Below are 12,373 nucleotides of genomic sequence, written 5' to 3'. Positions count from 1 at the left end.
TCAGGCTGCTCGTGGCTGGAATGTGGGCGGGAGAAAGGGGTGGCGACAGTGTTTACTGCCTACAAACCAGAGGCAGCTGCCTCGAGACTTTGTAAGGCTTGTTGGTGTTTCTCTGGGAGAAGGCTTGTCTGCCCTATGCAGCACCCCTGGGAGCAGGAGTGCTTAGTTACTGTATTTGGTGCAGGGGCCCGATTTTTTTTAAAAGTGTCTTTACTGGGATGTCATCAGAAGCTTCTGGATACAAATTAATTCGTTGTGACGTCAGTGGATTTTTGTCCATGGCTCTTCTTCTGCAGAACATCTTCTTAGGTATTATTTGCTTCTTACTGATATTTCACTCCTGACCTGCAGCCTCCATCTGGACCAGTCCAGGGCTTCACGTGCAGCTCTGCCAGTGTCTCCATTCCTCCCTGGAATTCCTCCCTAGCATTTTATTATCTTTTAGTTGTCTTTCTGGTTTTTGTCTCACTAGTTTAGACTTGAACTTAAACCCCATTTTAATTTTGGAGAATCAAATGTGCTCCCAGATCAGTGACATGCAGTGCTTTAAACCTGAGGTTTATCTGCAATGTCAGTGCTAGGTTAAAGGCTGGTGTGCCCCTGTTCCATCGGACTGTGCTCTGAGAGAGTGGGTGCTAAGCACACACATGGAGACTGTGCCAAAGTAAATCCAGGGGATTGCTTCAGCTGGGAGCAGGGCATGGATGGATGGCAAATTCTCTCTATGCTGTGTACGTTTGGTTGTGCTCTGCTAAAACACAGCTGGGGCCAGGACAGAATGAGGACATCCACCTTCAAGTGAGGTTGTAACTAGAGGGCAAATTCATCCAAGCCCTGTGCACTTCACTGCTGCCCCTCAGGAGATGGAAACACAAGGGTGCAGTGCCCAGGAAGAGTCTGGAGGAGATAGGGGGGTGATGTCAGTGTAGAATCACCTTATGGCTGGGGAAATCTGTCAGAAGACTGGGCATCCAGCTTGGGCACATGTAAAGTAGAGATTTGATAAAATATGTGTGGACTGAAAATGTCATGCTTTCTTTGGAAAGGCCTTACAGTGGAACTATGAGGGGAGTTGGCGTAAGTAGCAGGAACTGCCCTGGAAAAGATTCTGTACCCAGGAGGACCAGACATGGCTGGGATGGATGGGTGGACAGAGGTAGTGATGCATGGAATGGAGGTGATTTGAAAGGTTTTTAATCCAAGCTCTGAGTAACAACTGGATGAGGGGAAGATCACTAATGCTGCTTTTTACAAGCTGAGAACAATAGCTCATGTGCAGATTTGGCTCTCATCAGATACTACAGCCAGGGTCTAGACCAGCCACAGATGAGATGAGACTCTCCCAAGTCCCCTTCAGCCTGAGTTAGAGATAAGTATTCCCATATATTCCTTCTCAGTGTCCTGGCACCTGGAATACCACCTGAATGTAAATGTGGGTGGAAAACGGTGCTATGTGGCCTTCACTCTGCTGCTGGTGGGAGCAAGTAAATATTAGCTAATGTCATTAGCCTAGAAAAGATATTCTCTCCAGATGTTAACTCCCCTACTCTTTGAACCTAGGAGTATCTGAGGGGGGTATTTAGGACTGCTCCAACCCATCAGTACATGCAGTCCTCTCCTCCAGTGTGATCTCGTCAGTTGTCTGTCCCAGCCCAAGCAATGGGAGCACCAGTGCTCCTCTTAGCCCTGGCCCTATTCCCAGTGGCAGCTGCAGCAAGCCTGGAACCGTGAGGCTCTCTCCTTTTGATTTTGGGGGGCTTGGTGGAAGGGTCTGTCATTGAAGGGTGGTGCTGATGGGCTGCACTCTTTGGCATCACAGTGCTGGATGGTGGGGGCCTGGTTCCCAGGGAGGCTGAGCAGAAGCAGCTCCTGCAGAGTCCTGGGCATCAAGCACCGCTGCAGGGGCAGCCCCTGGTGCTGACTTGTGCAGTCACTGCACTGCACACACCCCAGAGCTACAGAGGCCACAGGAGTTTTGCCTCTGTTCATCTGGTGCTGGTGGGGGTGAAATCTGGTGTGAGGACTGAAGCCTTATGCCTCAGCCACTGAATCTTTGGCTTCATTCCTCACACAGCCTTGCTCTGTGTACTTGCAACTGGAGCATTGTGCATGGGCGGCTGTGTCCTGGCTGGTGGCAAGGTGGTGACACAGAGAAATTGGGAGTTCACACTGGGCATATTCCTCCTTTCTGGGTTAGAAAGCAGCTTAAAAGTGCTAAACTTCCTTCAATGCAGTCCTCCAGACACTTCAGGTCCTTGGTCTGCCTCTTCATGAAAGCAGCAGAGATGGATTCTGGCCTGTCCACCTCAGCCCTCTGACTTGTTTTTGAACATGTACTGCTCTCTTCTAGTCACTATATGGTGGTGTTCCCTGCTATCATTCAGCAGTCCCACGAGGAGAAGCTCTACATTCACTTCAGCTCCCTAACTGAGGCCATCCACCTGGCTGTCACCTTGCAGACAGAAACCCGGAATCACACACTGGTGGAGCAGGATGTGGAGAAGCCAGGCACTTTTCAGAGCATCACTTTCCAGGTGAGTGTAGATGTGACTACTGATTTGACAGTGGATGCTTTCACCTTCACTTCATACAAGAGCACAGCACTTCTCTGGGTACATTGTCCTTTTCCTTGCCATAGGTTCCAAGCAGGTAAAGTATATTTCCCTACCAGTGCCAGGCAAAATACAACAGTGTCCTGGAGTCTAGGAAAGTAGGGAATCTTTCCTGTGTAGAAAAAAATCTCTTCTTTTGATCTGTATCAGTGCATTTCATCCTATTTAAAGCATGGTGCTGAACACTTACTTTCAGTTTACTCAGTTTTTTGTCCCCAAAGATGCTTGTATATCACAGCAAAAGTCAGTGCATTGGGAGTACCTTCTTTTCATCCTTGTTTCCTCAGGAGCTTTCCCCTTCGGCTCCAAGAGGACCGTTCTGCTCTAAAGCTGCATCTACATTGCCAGATGTAGTTGCAGTCTGCATAGACATTGAGCTTGCTTGAATTTAGCTGTGACGGCGCTGAACCCACAATGAACCGAATTTCACTGAGACAGTCTGGGTATTTCTGGAGTGGCTTGAGTTCCTGCATTGCTAACGGCTCTAGTTAGCTTATCTGGACACACTGACTACAGAACCCTCAGCTACATTTCTGGAGAGCCATGGAGATGTGTGTGGTGCTGAGGCTCTACAAACTGCCCCGTCTTCCTCAGCACTGCACAAAGTCACTGTGCCTATGCCCTGACTGTCCTGCAGACTCAGCAGGATTCAAGGAGGGGCTGTAGGAACTTTTGGGTTTTACATCAGCATGACAATGATTAACCAAGAGTTTGGTGCCAGCCCTTAGGAGAGAGCAAGTCCTGATTCTGGAAAGCCAAGGAAGTCTGCTGTTGGCAAAAAATAAAAACCACCCAAAAATCCTTCTCCTGCTGAGCTCAGTCTTTCTGATGCTGAGATGTCTTGTGTTTGCCTGATCAGTATCCTACCTCCCATTACTCCAGATCTGAGTTTCCTATGGTTTTACCTGGTTCCATAAAACTCTCACATTTATGTTACCTGGGAGAATTACATGTCAGTCAGTTCACTCCTAAGTTCACGAACAAGGCAGTGGCTGCTTCTCCCTAGAATCACAAGTGGGTTACAGAATCATACAGAAGAATTTGGACTCTGAAGTTTGGGGATTTTTTAACAGTGAGATGATGTCTTATATCTGGGATAAGATGCAAAGTCTCTGATGAATTTTTTTCCATTTCCTTGTGTCAATCAACCTAGGTGCCAGACCTCATGTTAATTCCCAAGAAAACAGATGATTCCAAGACACAGGTAGGATATGTCTCTTGTCTGCCTCTCCTCTTACAGATTAGAGGGCTTCAGCCTCTCCTGTGCCTGAGCCATGTTAATATTGGAGATGCAGGGTGGGAAAGATAGTAGAGAGGAAAAAGAAACGTACAAAGAGGCAAATACGACAAGCAGAAAGGCAGAGAAAAAAGAATGAAGAAGCTGGACAACAAAAAGAAGACTATGACTAGGGAAATGGGAGACTTAAATCACAGGAGATGAAAGGAGGAGGGGGACACTGGAGGTTTTGGAAGGACAAGTGCCTCTGGTTCTCTTTCAAGCTCTTTGTAGTCTGAGGTAATTTGTTGGGTTTTTTTAACCTGACAGCCAGAGGAGGTGGTTTTTCTGCATGTCCTGATCCACAGTGGAGACAATGTGCTCTTTGAGGGTCACAAGAAAGTTCTGGTCAAGCCTCAGAAGAATATAATTCTGATAGAGACAGACAAGGGCTTATACAAACCTGGAGAAACAGGTAAGGCAAGAAGGCAGCATATGGAAATGGGGAGGGAAGGGCCAGGGTAGCAGCCACACCTGGTGGGAAGATTTCACCGAGTGCAGAAAGCTAAGGTTGTTGGACATGGAAGAAAGCAGATCTCTATTATCCAATGTTTCTAGGAACAGTCTGAATCAGGATGTTCCCCTCCAAGCTGTGCTACACCAAATTCCCAGTCCCCTGCTCCTGGGTGTTGTTTTGGTGTCATATCTCTAATGACTCCTAAAGGGAAAGCCAGAACTCTCCAGGACACTGGACAAGTTGTTTTTTGAAGATTGTCATTCATATTTGAGTAAAACCTAGAGTGACAGTTCTAAGCTGTAAAATTAGAGAATTACCCCACAGTCTTCACAATATAATGGACTGCAGACAGACCCCACTACAGACAACCCCACTGTCTACCCCAACTTTGTAATCTTTCCTCGTACAGGCAGTGGGTTTCTGTAGCACACAGCTGCATATAAGCCTCCCAAACAAAGCCCTCTGGGGTGGGAGATGCTGGGGAAGGCTGTTTGGGAAAAGACCTGACTATCTCTGAGGTAAACAGAGAGACATGAATACTGGAGCACAGAAAAGGAGAAAGAGGTTTGTGGAAGGACATGCTGCAGCCAGAATACTTTACTATGTTTTTCTTCGTATCTACAGTGAAATTTCGAATTGTGAACCTTAATGAGAACCTTAAGGTCATTAAAAATGAGGTGAGTATCACCTTGTGCCTTTCTGGAAGTAGGAACTTCAACATGAGACACATTGAGAGGCTCATGAAAGAGACATCTCCCTTCATGCGTGTTAAACCATAAGAACAAATTATCTTTGGAGGAAACCACTTAATCACTGGTCATTTGGAGAAAGACCAGTGTAAGCTGGCACAGAGGGAGGAGGAGACATACTGTGGGGTCTGGATGGGGCAGACATTTCTGGTCAGGGACCCATGTCAGGCAGAGTTCTTTATACTGGTTCACATGGATGGTGTTTTACAAAACTAAGGTTATGTTTTTCTTGTTTTTACAGTATTCCCAGATATGGCTGCAGGTAAGTGACAAAGAAGTGACCAAAGGGATATGTCTGTCTCTTCTACTGTGATCTTTCACTCCCACAGTTGTGCTGCAAATTCATAAGGATATGATTATAGTTCAGGTTCAGCCAAAGGTTTTTCTACATGGTCAGCCTGGGTTCTTCATTCAAACCAGTAGCTCTATGGTGCACGTAGCTCAGCAAAAGACAGGGCAGTACTGAACCTTTGCCCAATGCCCTGTCTGCACAGAGCACAGAAGACAGGGACAAGCACTCAATAGATGCAGCACAGCTGCTTCTCCTTCCCATGGTTGTTATGATGTTGTCACTTCCCAGTAGCTTTACTGTTGTTGGCAGCCTTTGTAATTCCAAAGCTTACTAAAATAATACTGGAGGGAAGTGAAGGTATCTCTCCTGGTGATCTGGGGTCCTCTCTACTGGGTCAAGGTAAAGCCCTTGTAGTGCCTCCTTGTGCCTGAGTATGGCTGGACCTGCCAGGTACATGTGCTCCCAACGTGACTTGGTGGCTCTGCGTGTCCTTTCCCAAACAGGATCCTGAATACAACCGTATTGCTGAGTGGCTGAATGTAAAGTCAAATCACGGCATTGTGGATCTATCCTTCCCCCTGGCCTCCGAAGCATCCCTTGGGAAGTACACCATCTCAGTGCAGCAGCACATGGCTCAAAAAACCTTTTTTGTTAAGGAATACGGTGAGGCTTGAACATCAGAGGGGAGGGAAAAGCAGTGTGGGTAGCTGGAGGAGAGAGCAGGGTGATGCAGCCGTGTTCATCCCACCTTTTGCCTTGGGAGAACAACAGAGTGGGGACAAAGATGGATGGGTCTGTGTCACCCTTTTCTAGGCCAGGTTTGCCATCCATTCCAGTCAGCTGCTATAATGGGAAGTGGGATCATGTATTGGTCCCATTAACTGGCATTGGTAAAGACAAAACCGTGTGCCATTTACGTGTTTAATCTTAACTGAGCTGGAGTAGAAAGCAGTCCCACGTGCAGTTGTAGCAGCACACACAGCCTGGTGTGGCTGGGGGGAGGAACCCTACTGCAGCATGGTGATGAAGAACTGGGAACATCACTGTCTTTCCCTCATCTGGACTGCAGCTGTAACACAACTTCTGTCAGTGTCCGTACTCATCTATACCATCCATTCTTTTTTTCCTCCATCCTTATCTTACTCTCTTCCATACAGTGCTGAAAAAATTTGAGATGAAGATTGAGCACCCTCCACATATCACTACAGCAGATGAGGAATTTCAGCTGGAGGTCTGTGGCAAGTGAGTACGTGATACTGTTGTGATCTCTGCCCTTTGACTCCACCGTCACCTCCAGAGTGCTCATAAACTAGAAGTGGTCTTCCACTCATCAGTATGATCTTTTTGCATTATCCTGTGTCTTGGGGAGGCAGATCACTCTCTGGAATGGGCTCCTTCTCACACCTGGTCACTTACTGTGAGACTCAAGGACACTAAGGATGCTGGGTATAGTGGATGGAGAGGGATGCAAAATGATTTTAAAGCATGAGCAAACAAGGTACAATTCAAAGCTCTCCAGGCTCCACTTCCCCTGATGAGGATAGGAGGTGTCCTAGATCACTATTTCTGCTGACAATCAGCAGACTGTCTTTTAGTGAATGTTTCTCTCTTTTGACATAGGTATACTTATGGGAAGCCTGTTGAAGGGAAAGTAGAAATTACTGTTATGACATTCTCCCAGGCCATGGAAGACAGTGCTACAAGTTCTGCGATTCAGAAGCAAAACAGCTGGGTAGGTGAACAAATAGGAGAGTAATGAGTACCATGTGCTGGGATTGTTTCTGCCCCCTTAACCTGCCTCAATACACCTCAGATGGGCACCAGCCTGTTTAGTCTGGTGTCTTCCCAGTTGCTGGACATGATCCATTGATTCCTCCTCCCGGAACCCTGTTGCTTGATTTACTGCTCTAGCTGCGCATACCTGACTCTGTACTTTGGGACAAAGTGTAAGCTATGGGAAGCAGTGGTGCCTGGCACCTTTTCCAAGGGTCTGTATCATATTGGATGCACTCAGATCACTCCATCAGGTGTGGGCTATTCAGATCACTGGCCTATTCAGCCCTGTGACCACTCCCACCAATAAGCAGGCTACCAGAGCATCACATGGGCTGTGGATCCATGCCCTGTTTCTTGCTGTATCCCTGCACAATGGGTCACCTTAAGCTTGCTGAAATTATGTCCACTGCTGGTTACACTTTCTTCCCATCTGTGTCCATTATATATTTGTGGTTAAGCTTCACATTTGTTTTTTTCCCACGGGTTTCAGATGCAGCTCTTTTGGCCTGAGAGCCACAGGAAAATATTTCTAAATGTCAGACCAGCCAGCAATGAGCCAGAATATAAAAATCTAGCTGGATCTCCACATCTTTTAAAATGCACTCCAGCTGGAATGCTGTACAGTCTTAGCTGTGCAAAACACCAGCTGAATGCCAGCTCCACATGGCATGTAAGAGGCCCTGGAAGGTTCTGAGGAGCACTTCACAGGCCTGGCTAGAAGCACTGCCCGTACCCGGGCTCTGCCTCAATGCTTGGCAAAGCTCTTACCATCTGTACCTGGCAGGATGCCCGTGTTTAATATGGCCATGTCACAGGAATGGTCATGTCTGGAAAGCCACACTGTCAGGCTTTATTCATCAGGGCCATAGTATTTCAGGGAGACCTTTAGCTCACATAATGAAATTCATGCTCTCTCAGCTATGGGATTTGGGCTGAATCCAGTCCCCTGAGTTTGTCTGTGACATAATTAACCCTTATGTGATTTGCCTTAAGTACTTTTTTTTTTTTTTGCCACTTTTTTTGGTGACTGTTTAATCCAAGCATATTGATTTTCTTTTCTGCCTAAGCTATCCATGGTGGGTTTCTGCAGTTAGGATTTGTGAGCTTTCCTCTGTTCCGAAAATATCTGGAAATACTTCTTTAGGATTGCCTGGCATCTATGGAATAGTTTCTCTTCCTCCACACCATGCTCTTTCTCTCTGTTCTCCTCTCTCTCTGCAGACAAATAAGGATGGCTGCGCTACTTTCACAGTGAAGACAGAAGCTCTGGAAATAAATGAAGCTGACAGCCATGTAATTGCAGTAGGAAAACTGGTGGAAAATGGAACAGGTACTGGATAATATGTGGAGCATTCTCTTCTTCACAGGCAACATTTTTGGTTTTGGTCTTTCTGTGGCAGTGGAATTTCTTTTGAAAAAGTAATTCGAAGGTTCCCAAATCTGTCACGGTAATAATCTCTATTCTAGTACCTCTTCCATCTGCTTTCACCAGATTTCCTAATCCTCTCCACCGTTCACCTCCCTTAGCATGAGTATAACTTTTCAGTGATTGCCTGGACACCAGGGTGCCAGACTGTTTATAACTAAACAGTCATCTAGTTTCCCCTTATCTTCAAAAAACATAAACAAATAAACATATAAATAAATACTTATAGGCTACAATGCGTCATGTCATGAAGGAGGAAGCCCAGAAAGCTTGAGGGAATCGTATCCTAGAAGAATGTATTTTCTCTCCTAATTTTAGAGCTTGTAGATGTTGTAGGTAGTGTTGAAGTGCCTTTTTGTCTTCTGCTTCCCTAAGAGTACTACTTAGGATTCAACAGATTTTTCATCTCCCCACCCAGGAGCACATTCTGTGGAGAATGTTCTAATTCCTGTTGCAACAATAATGAAATCTATAGAGTTTATCAACCTCCATCCATTCTACAAACGTGGGATACCATACACAGGGAAGGTAACACTCATGGATCCCTTCTCTGCTGAGAATACATCATAGATATAGCCTTTCGCAGGCAGAAAGCAACAGTCTCCAGGAAAGTAAATGCTGCTCTGCTGGCACCCAGAAACTAGGAGTGAAGCCTCCTGTAGAAGAAATTTTTTTCTCCCCATCCTATCATAGTGTATTTCCTGGGCTGGAATTCTGGGGCCAGCTGCAGTTTCTGGAGGCTTCCCCAGGAGCAGCTTCTGGATCTAGACTGTGCATATGGGACGGGGGTGGCGTCAGCAGGCACGTAACATTCCCTTTGGATAAATGCTCATGGTAACTTGGCAGAAATCTCGAAAGACTTGCATATCAGTTCACTGGCAGTCATTTCTGACTCAGGTCCCCTGGGTGATGCTAGGACTGCTGTCCTGGGGCTAGAAACACTTTCACCTGGGCCAGTACTGACCCCAGCATGGAGGACAAGGAACAGCAAGTGTTAAGTTGTTGGGGAAAAATCTCTTTCTGATCATCAAAGATCCTGCAGCATTGTCCAAGAAGCAGCTCAGCATCTGAGGAATTCACCTTTTCCCCCAACAGAGGTGTCTCATTTGCCTCTATTACCATTTTGTTCAAGTCCTGAACAGCTTCAAATTGTTGGTTTTGTGTATTTATTGGACTTTTATTTGGATCCTTCCAACTGGTCTGAAAGCTAGAAAGGCTGAGGGAACCCAGTGATAGAAGCAATTAATATTAAGCACTGTCAGTGCCTCAGTCTGGCACAACAGGGTATTTACTTCCTCCTCTTCCTTACAGATGTTCTGCCACAGTGCAAATTCTCCCCTCAGAAATGAAACAGTCCATCTAATAATTGACGTCAATGATGAGGAGACACGTCTGTCACTCCTCACAGATGAGAAGGGGGAAGCTCACTTCACACTGGATACCACTAGCTGGAACAGCACGATGGTTTCTCTGAGGGTGAGTATCAGCCACTGAAAATCTTTTGTCTGGTGTGGGGTGTGTCCCATGAAAAGATAAAAGAGGAAAAATGAGATTGTGGTCAAATCTACTAGGCTTAGATTTTTGCTAAAACTTCGTAAGAGAAAATCTTGTAAGAGACTTTTAGCCTACAGGTGTGCAGTCTGCCATCAGCTCAGGTGATAACAGGGTTTCAGCAGGTGTACCCTTGCATCACTTGATGCTAATTTTATTGCCACCTTGTGTTTATGTGCTTGAAGGGTACCTACACCCCTCCAACTGAAGATAGTCCATTTTCTCCTGAAAGTAAAATAGAGGACAGCTTCCACTGGCTGAAACCTTTTTACTCTGAGAGCAACAGCTTCCTTGAGATCAAGGCCAAGAATGATGTGATGTCCTGTGATCAAGAGCAGGAAGTGCACGTGGATTATATCCTTTCCCAGAATAAACTCCGCCCTGGAGAAGACCACATTGATTTCCACTACTTGGTGAGCACAGAAGAGAGCTGATTCTCAGGGCAAGGTTATGCTTACTGGCATTTTACCCTTTTCTCAGAGCACAGAGATACTCAAAGGAAGGGCAAAGCTACTCCTAGACAGTCAGTTTATGACTTCTGTTCTGCCTAAACCTTCACCTGCTTTGCAGTTCCAGGACCTGCTTGTAGCCCCCAGCTGTGTTGCTTTGTTATCCATGTCTTGACCTAAGCTTGGGCGATAGGTGGCTGCCATTTGCCCTACTTTATGTTCACGTGGATGACAGTGGAGGGCTAGCCTGAACTCTGCCCAGAAGGTGTGACCCAGATGTCCATCTCTGTCTGGGGCAATCTGTCTAAGAACTAAGAGGCAATCTCTGGGGCAGCTGACATCCCCCCACCTGTATCTTTGCAGGGAAAAGCTTGAAAGGCCCTTGCACAGGGCCTTGATGCACACCAGAGCTATGTAATAGTGTTTTGATGAAGTCCACTTTCAAGAAAGTGAGTCATAGCAAGGGTGGGACTACAGCCTAGCCAAGAGATTATGACTATCTTGGTTACTGAACTGTATTCGCTCATACTATCAAAAAGTTCTCTATCCTAGTAATGCAAAGATCTGAGTTCACTGGGTCTTAAGAGCAGCTGCCTGTAGCTTCAGATGTACCTCTGGCTTTCCAAGCAGCCACACCTTCTCATGGCCTAGCCAACACGTCTCAAGTCCTACCCAGCTATACCATCACCGTCTCTGCTGCAGAGCTCTGGAAATCATGCTCTGATGGAGGAACTTCTGGGGCAACATTTGTCAGACATCGTTCTCTCTTCTTGTATTCTTTTCACACTCTTCTCATGCTCTCAGAATTCAGACCCTTGAATGGGGTTTCTCTTTGCTCTTCAGGTGATAGCAAAAGGCAAGATCCTTTTCAGCAGAGAGAAGAAGGTGCCAATTACCCACCATGAGAGTGAGTAAAAACATGAGAAATTAAGTGCCCCATAACACACCCCAGAAAACTGACCGTTCTCCAGTGACTCTGTCTACAGGTGTTACTCTTATCCACAGGTGGGAAATGTTGAACTGAGTTCTTAGTGGTGATCCTTCTCCTAAGACCAACACAATCTCCTCTCAATTCAGTGTCTTTCTAGGCAACTGTCCTCCTTCTGTCTTGTCTAATTGATCTAATATCCAATCTTAGGACTTTGCTGCTAACTTGTACCTTTGGAGAAAGAAATGGGTGGTATGCTTGCTTTATTGTTAATTTGTGACATTGTCTGTGTGGGGTGTTCTTACCTGCAGGTAGAGATTACTAAGTCTCCTCTTTTGATTCTTAACATGTGTCCCACTCCAATGAGCTGATTTGTTCGGATGTTGTCCCTCTCTTCCTTGCTGCTACCTTGTGCAGATCTGCAGGGCTCCTTCTCATTGACTCTGCCTGTTGGCAATGACTTCCTGCCTGACATCAAGCTTCTGGTGTATGCGATCTTCTCGGATGGAGAGGTGGTGGCTGATGTGGAGCAGTTTGAAGTAGAAAAGTGCTTTAGACATAAGGTGAGCAGAAATCACACAAGGAATGTGATAGCATCACTGATATGCTATGGTCTGCTGTGGTTCCTGGTCCTGTTTTATCCTCATCCAAATGGTGTAAGCTGGCAAAACCAGATGCCCAGTATTTTTGGCTGGGAAACAAGAGAGATAACCTCCTTCTCCTTGAATTCCTAGTCCTGCTCTGCACATCACCAACTGGCAAGCTTTGCTCAAGGACTAAACCAAGTCCCATTTGAACTCTTTCCTCCCCCCATTCTCCATTACTGACGTGGGAACACACTGTCCCTCATACACTCC

At 46.2% G+C, this 12,373-nt stretch overlaps 1 protein-coding gene across 4 annotated transcripts in view; it reads left to right on the top strand.

Moving 5' to 3' along the window:
- The first annotated feature begins 1,583 nt into the window (after positions 1 to 1,583).
- LOC121662725 (alpha-2-macroglobulin-like protein 1) overlaps positions 1,584 to 12,373 on the top strand; it is a 29,190-nt gene continuing 18,400 nt past the window's right edge. For all 4 annotated transcript variants that reach the window (XR_006015386.1, XM_042024243.1, XM_042024244.1 and 1 more), the window contains exons 1-15: positions 1,584 to 1,727; positions 2,351 to 2,534; positions 3,766 to 3,816; positions 4,159 to 4,303; positions 4,970 to 5,022; positions 5,336 to 5,356; positions 5,890 to 6,049; positions 6,544 to 6,628; positions 7,007 to 7,118; positions 8,384 to 8,492; positions 9,007 to 9,116; positions 9,900 to 10,064; positions 10,325 to 10,552; positions 11,432 to 11,495; positions 11,934 to 12,079. Coding sequence is in view for 3 of the 4 variants with exons in the window: in XM_042024243.1 (XP_041880177.1) it covers positions 1,660 to 1,727; positions 2,351 to 2,534; positions 3,766 to 3,816; positions 4,159 to 4,303; positions 4,970 to 5,022; positions 5,336 to 5,356; positions 5,890 to 6,049; positions 6,544 to 6,628; positions 7,007 to 7,118; positions 8,384 to 8,492; positions 9,007 to 9,116; positions 9,900 to 10,064; positions 10,325 to 10,552; positions 11,432 to 11,495; positions 11,934 to 12,079 (1,701 nt within the window). In the remaining variant the exon portion in view is untranslated. The remainder of the gene's footprint in view (positions 1,728 to 2,350; positions 2,535 to 3,765; positions 3,817 to 4,158; positions 4,304 to 4,969; positions 5,023 to 5,335; positions 5,357 to 5,889; positions 6,050 to 6,543; positions 6,629 to 7,006; positions 7,119 to 8,383; positions 8,493 to 9,006; positions 9,117 to 9,899; positions 10,065 to 10,324; positions 10,553 to 11,431; positions 11,496 to 11,933; positions 12,080 to 12,373) is intronic.

This window comes from Corvus kubaryi, unplaced genomic scaffold (assembly GCF_017639235.1).
Source record: "Corvus kubaryi isolate FWS band 111438036 unplaced genomic scaffold, C.kubaryi_AGA036_p1.0 37260, whole genome shotgun sequence".
NCBI lineage: Eukaryota > Metazoa > Chordata > Aves > Passeriformes > Corvidae > Corvus > Corvus kubaryi.
Note: the sequence above shows the minus strand (reverse complement) of the source record. Positions and strands in the feature narration are given on the sequence as shown.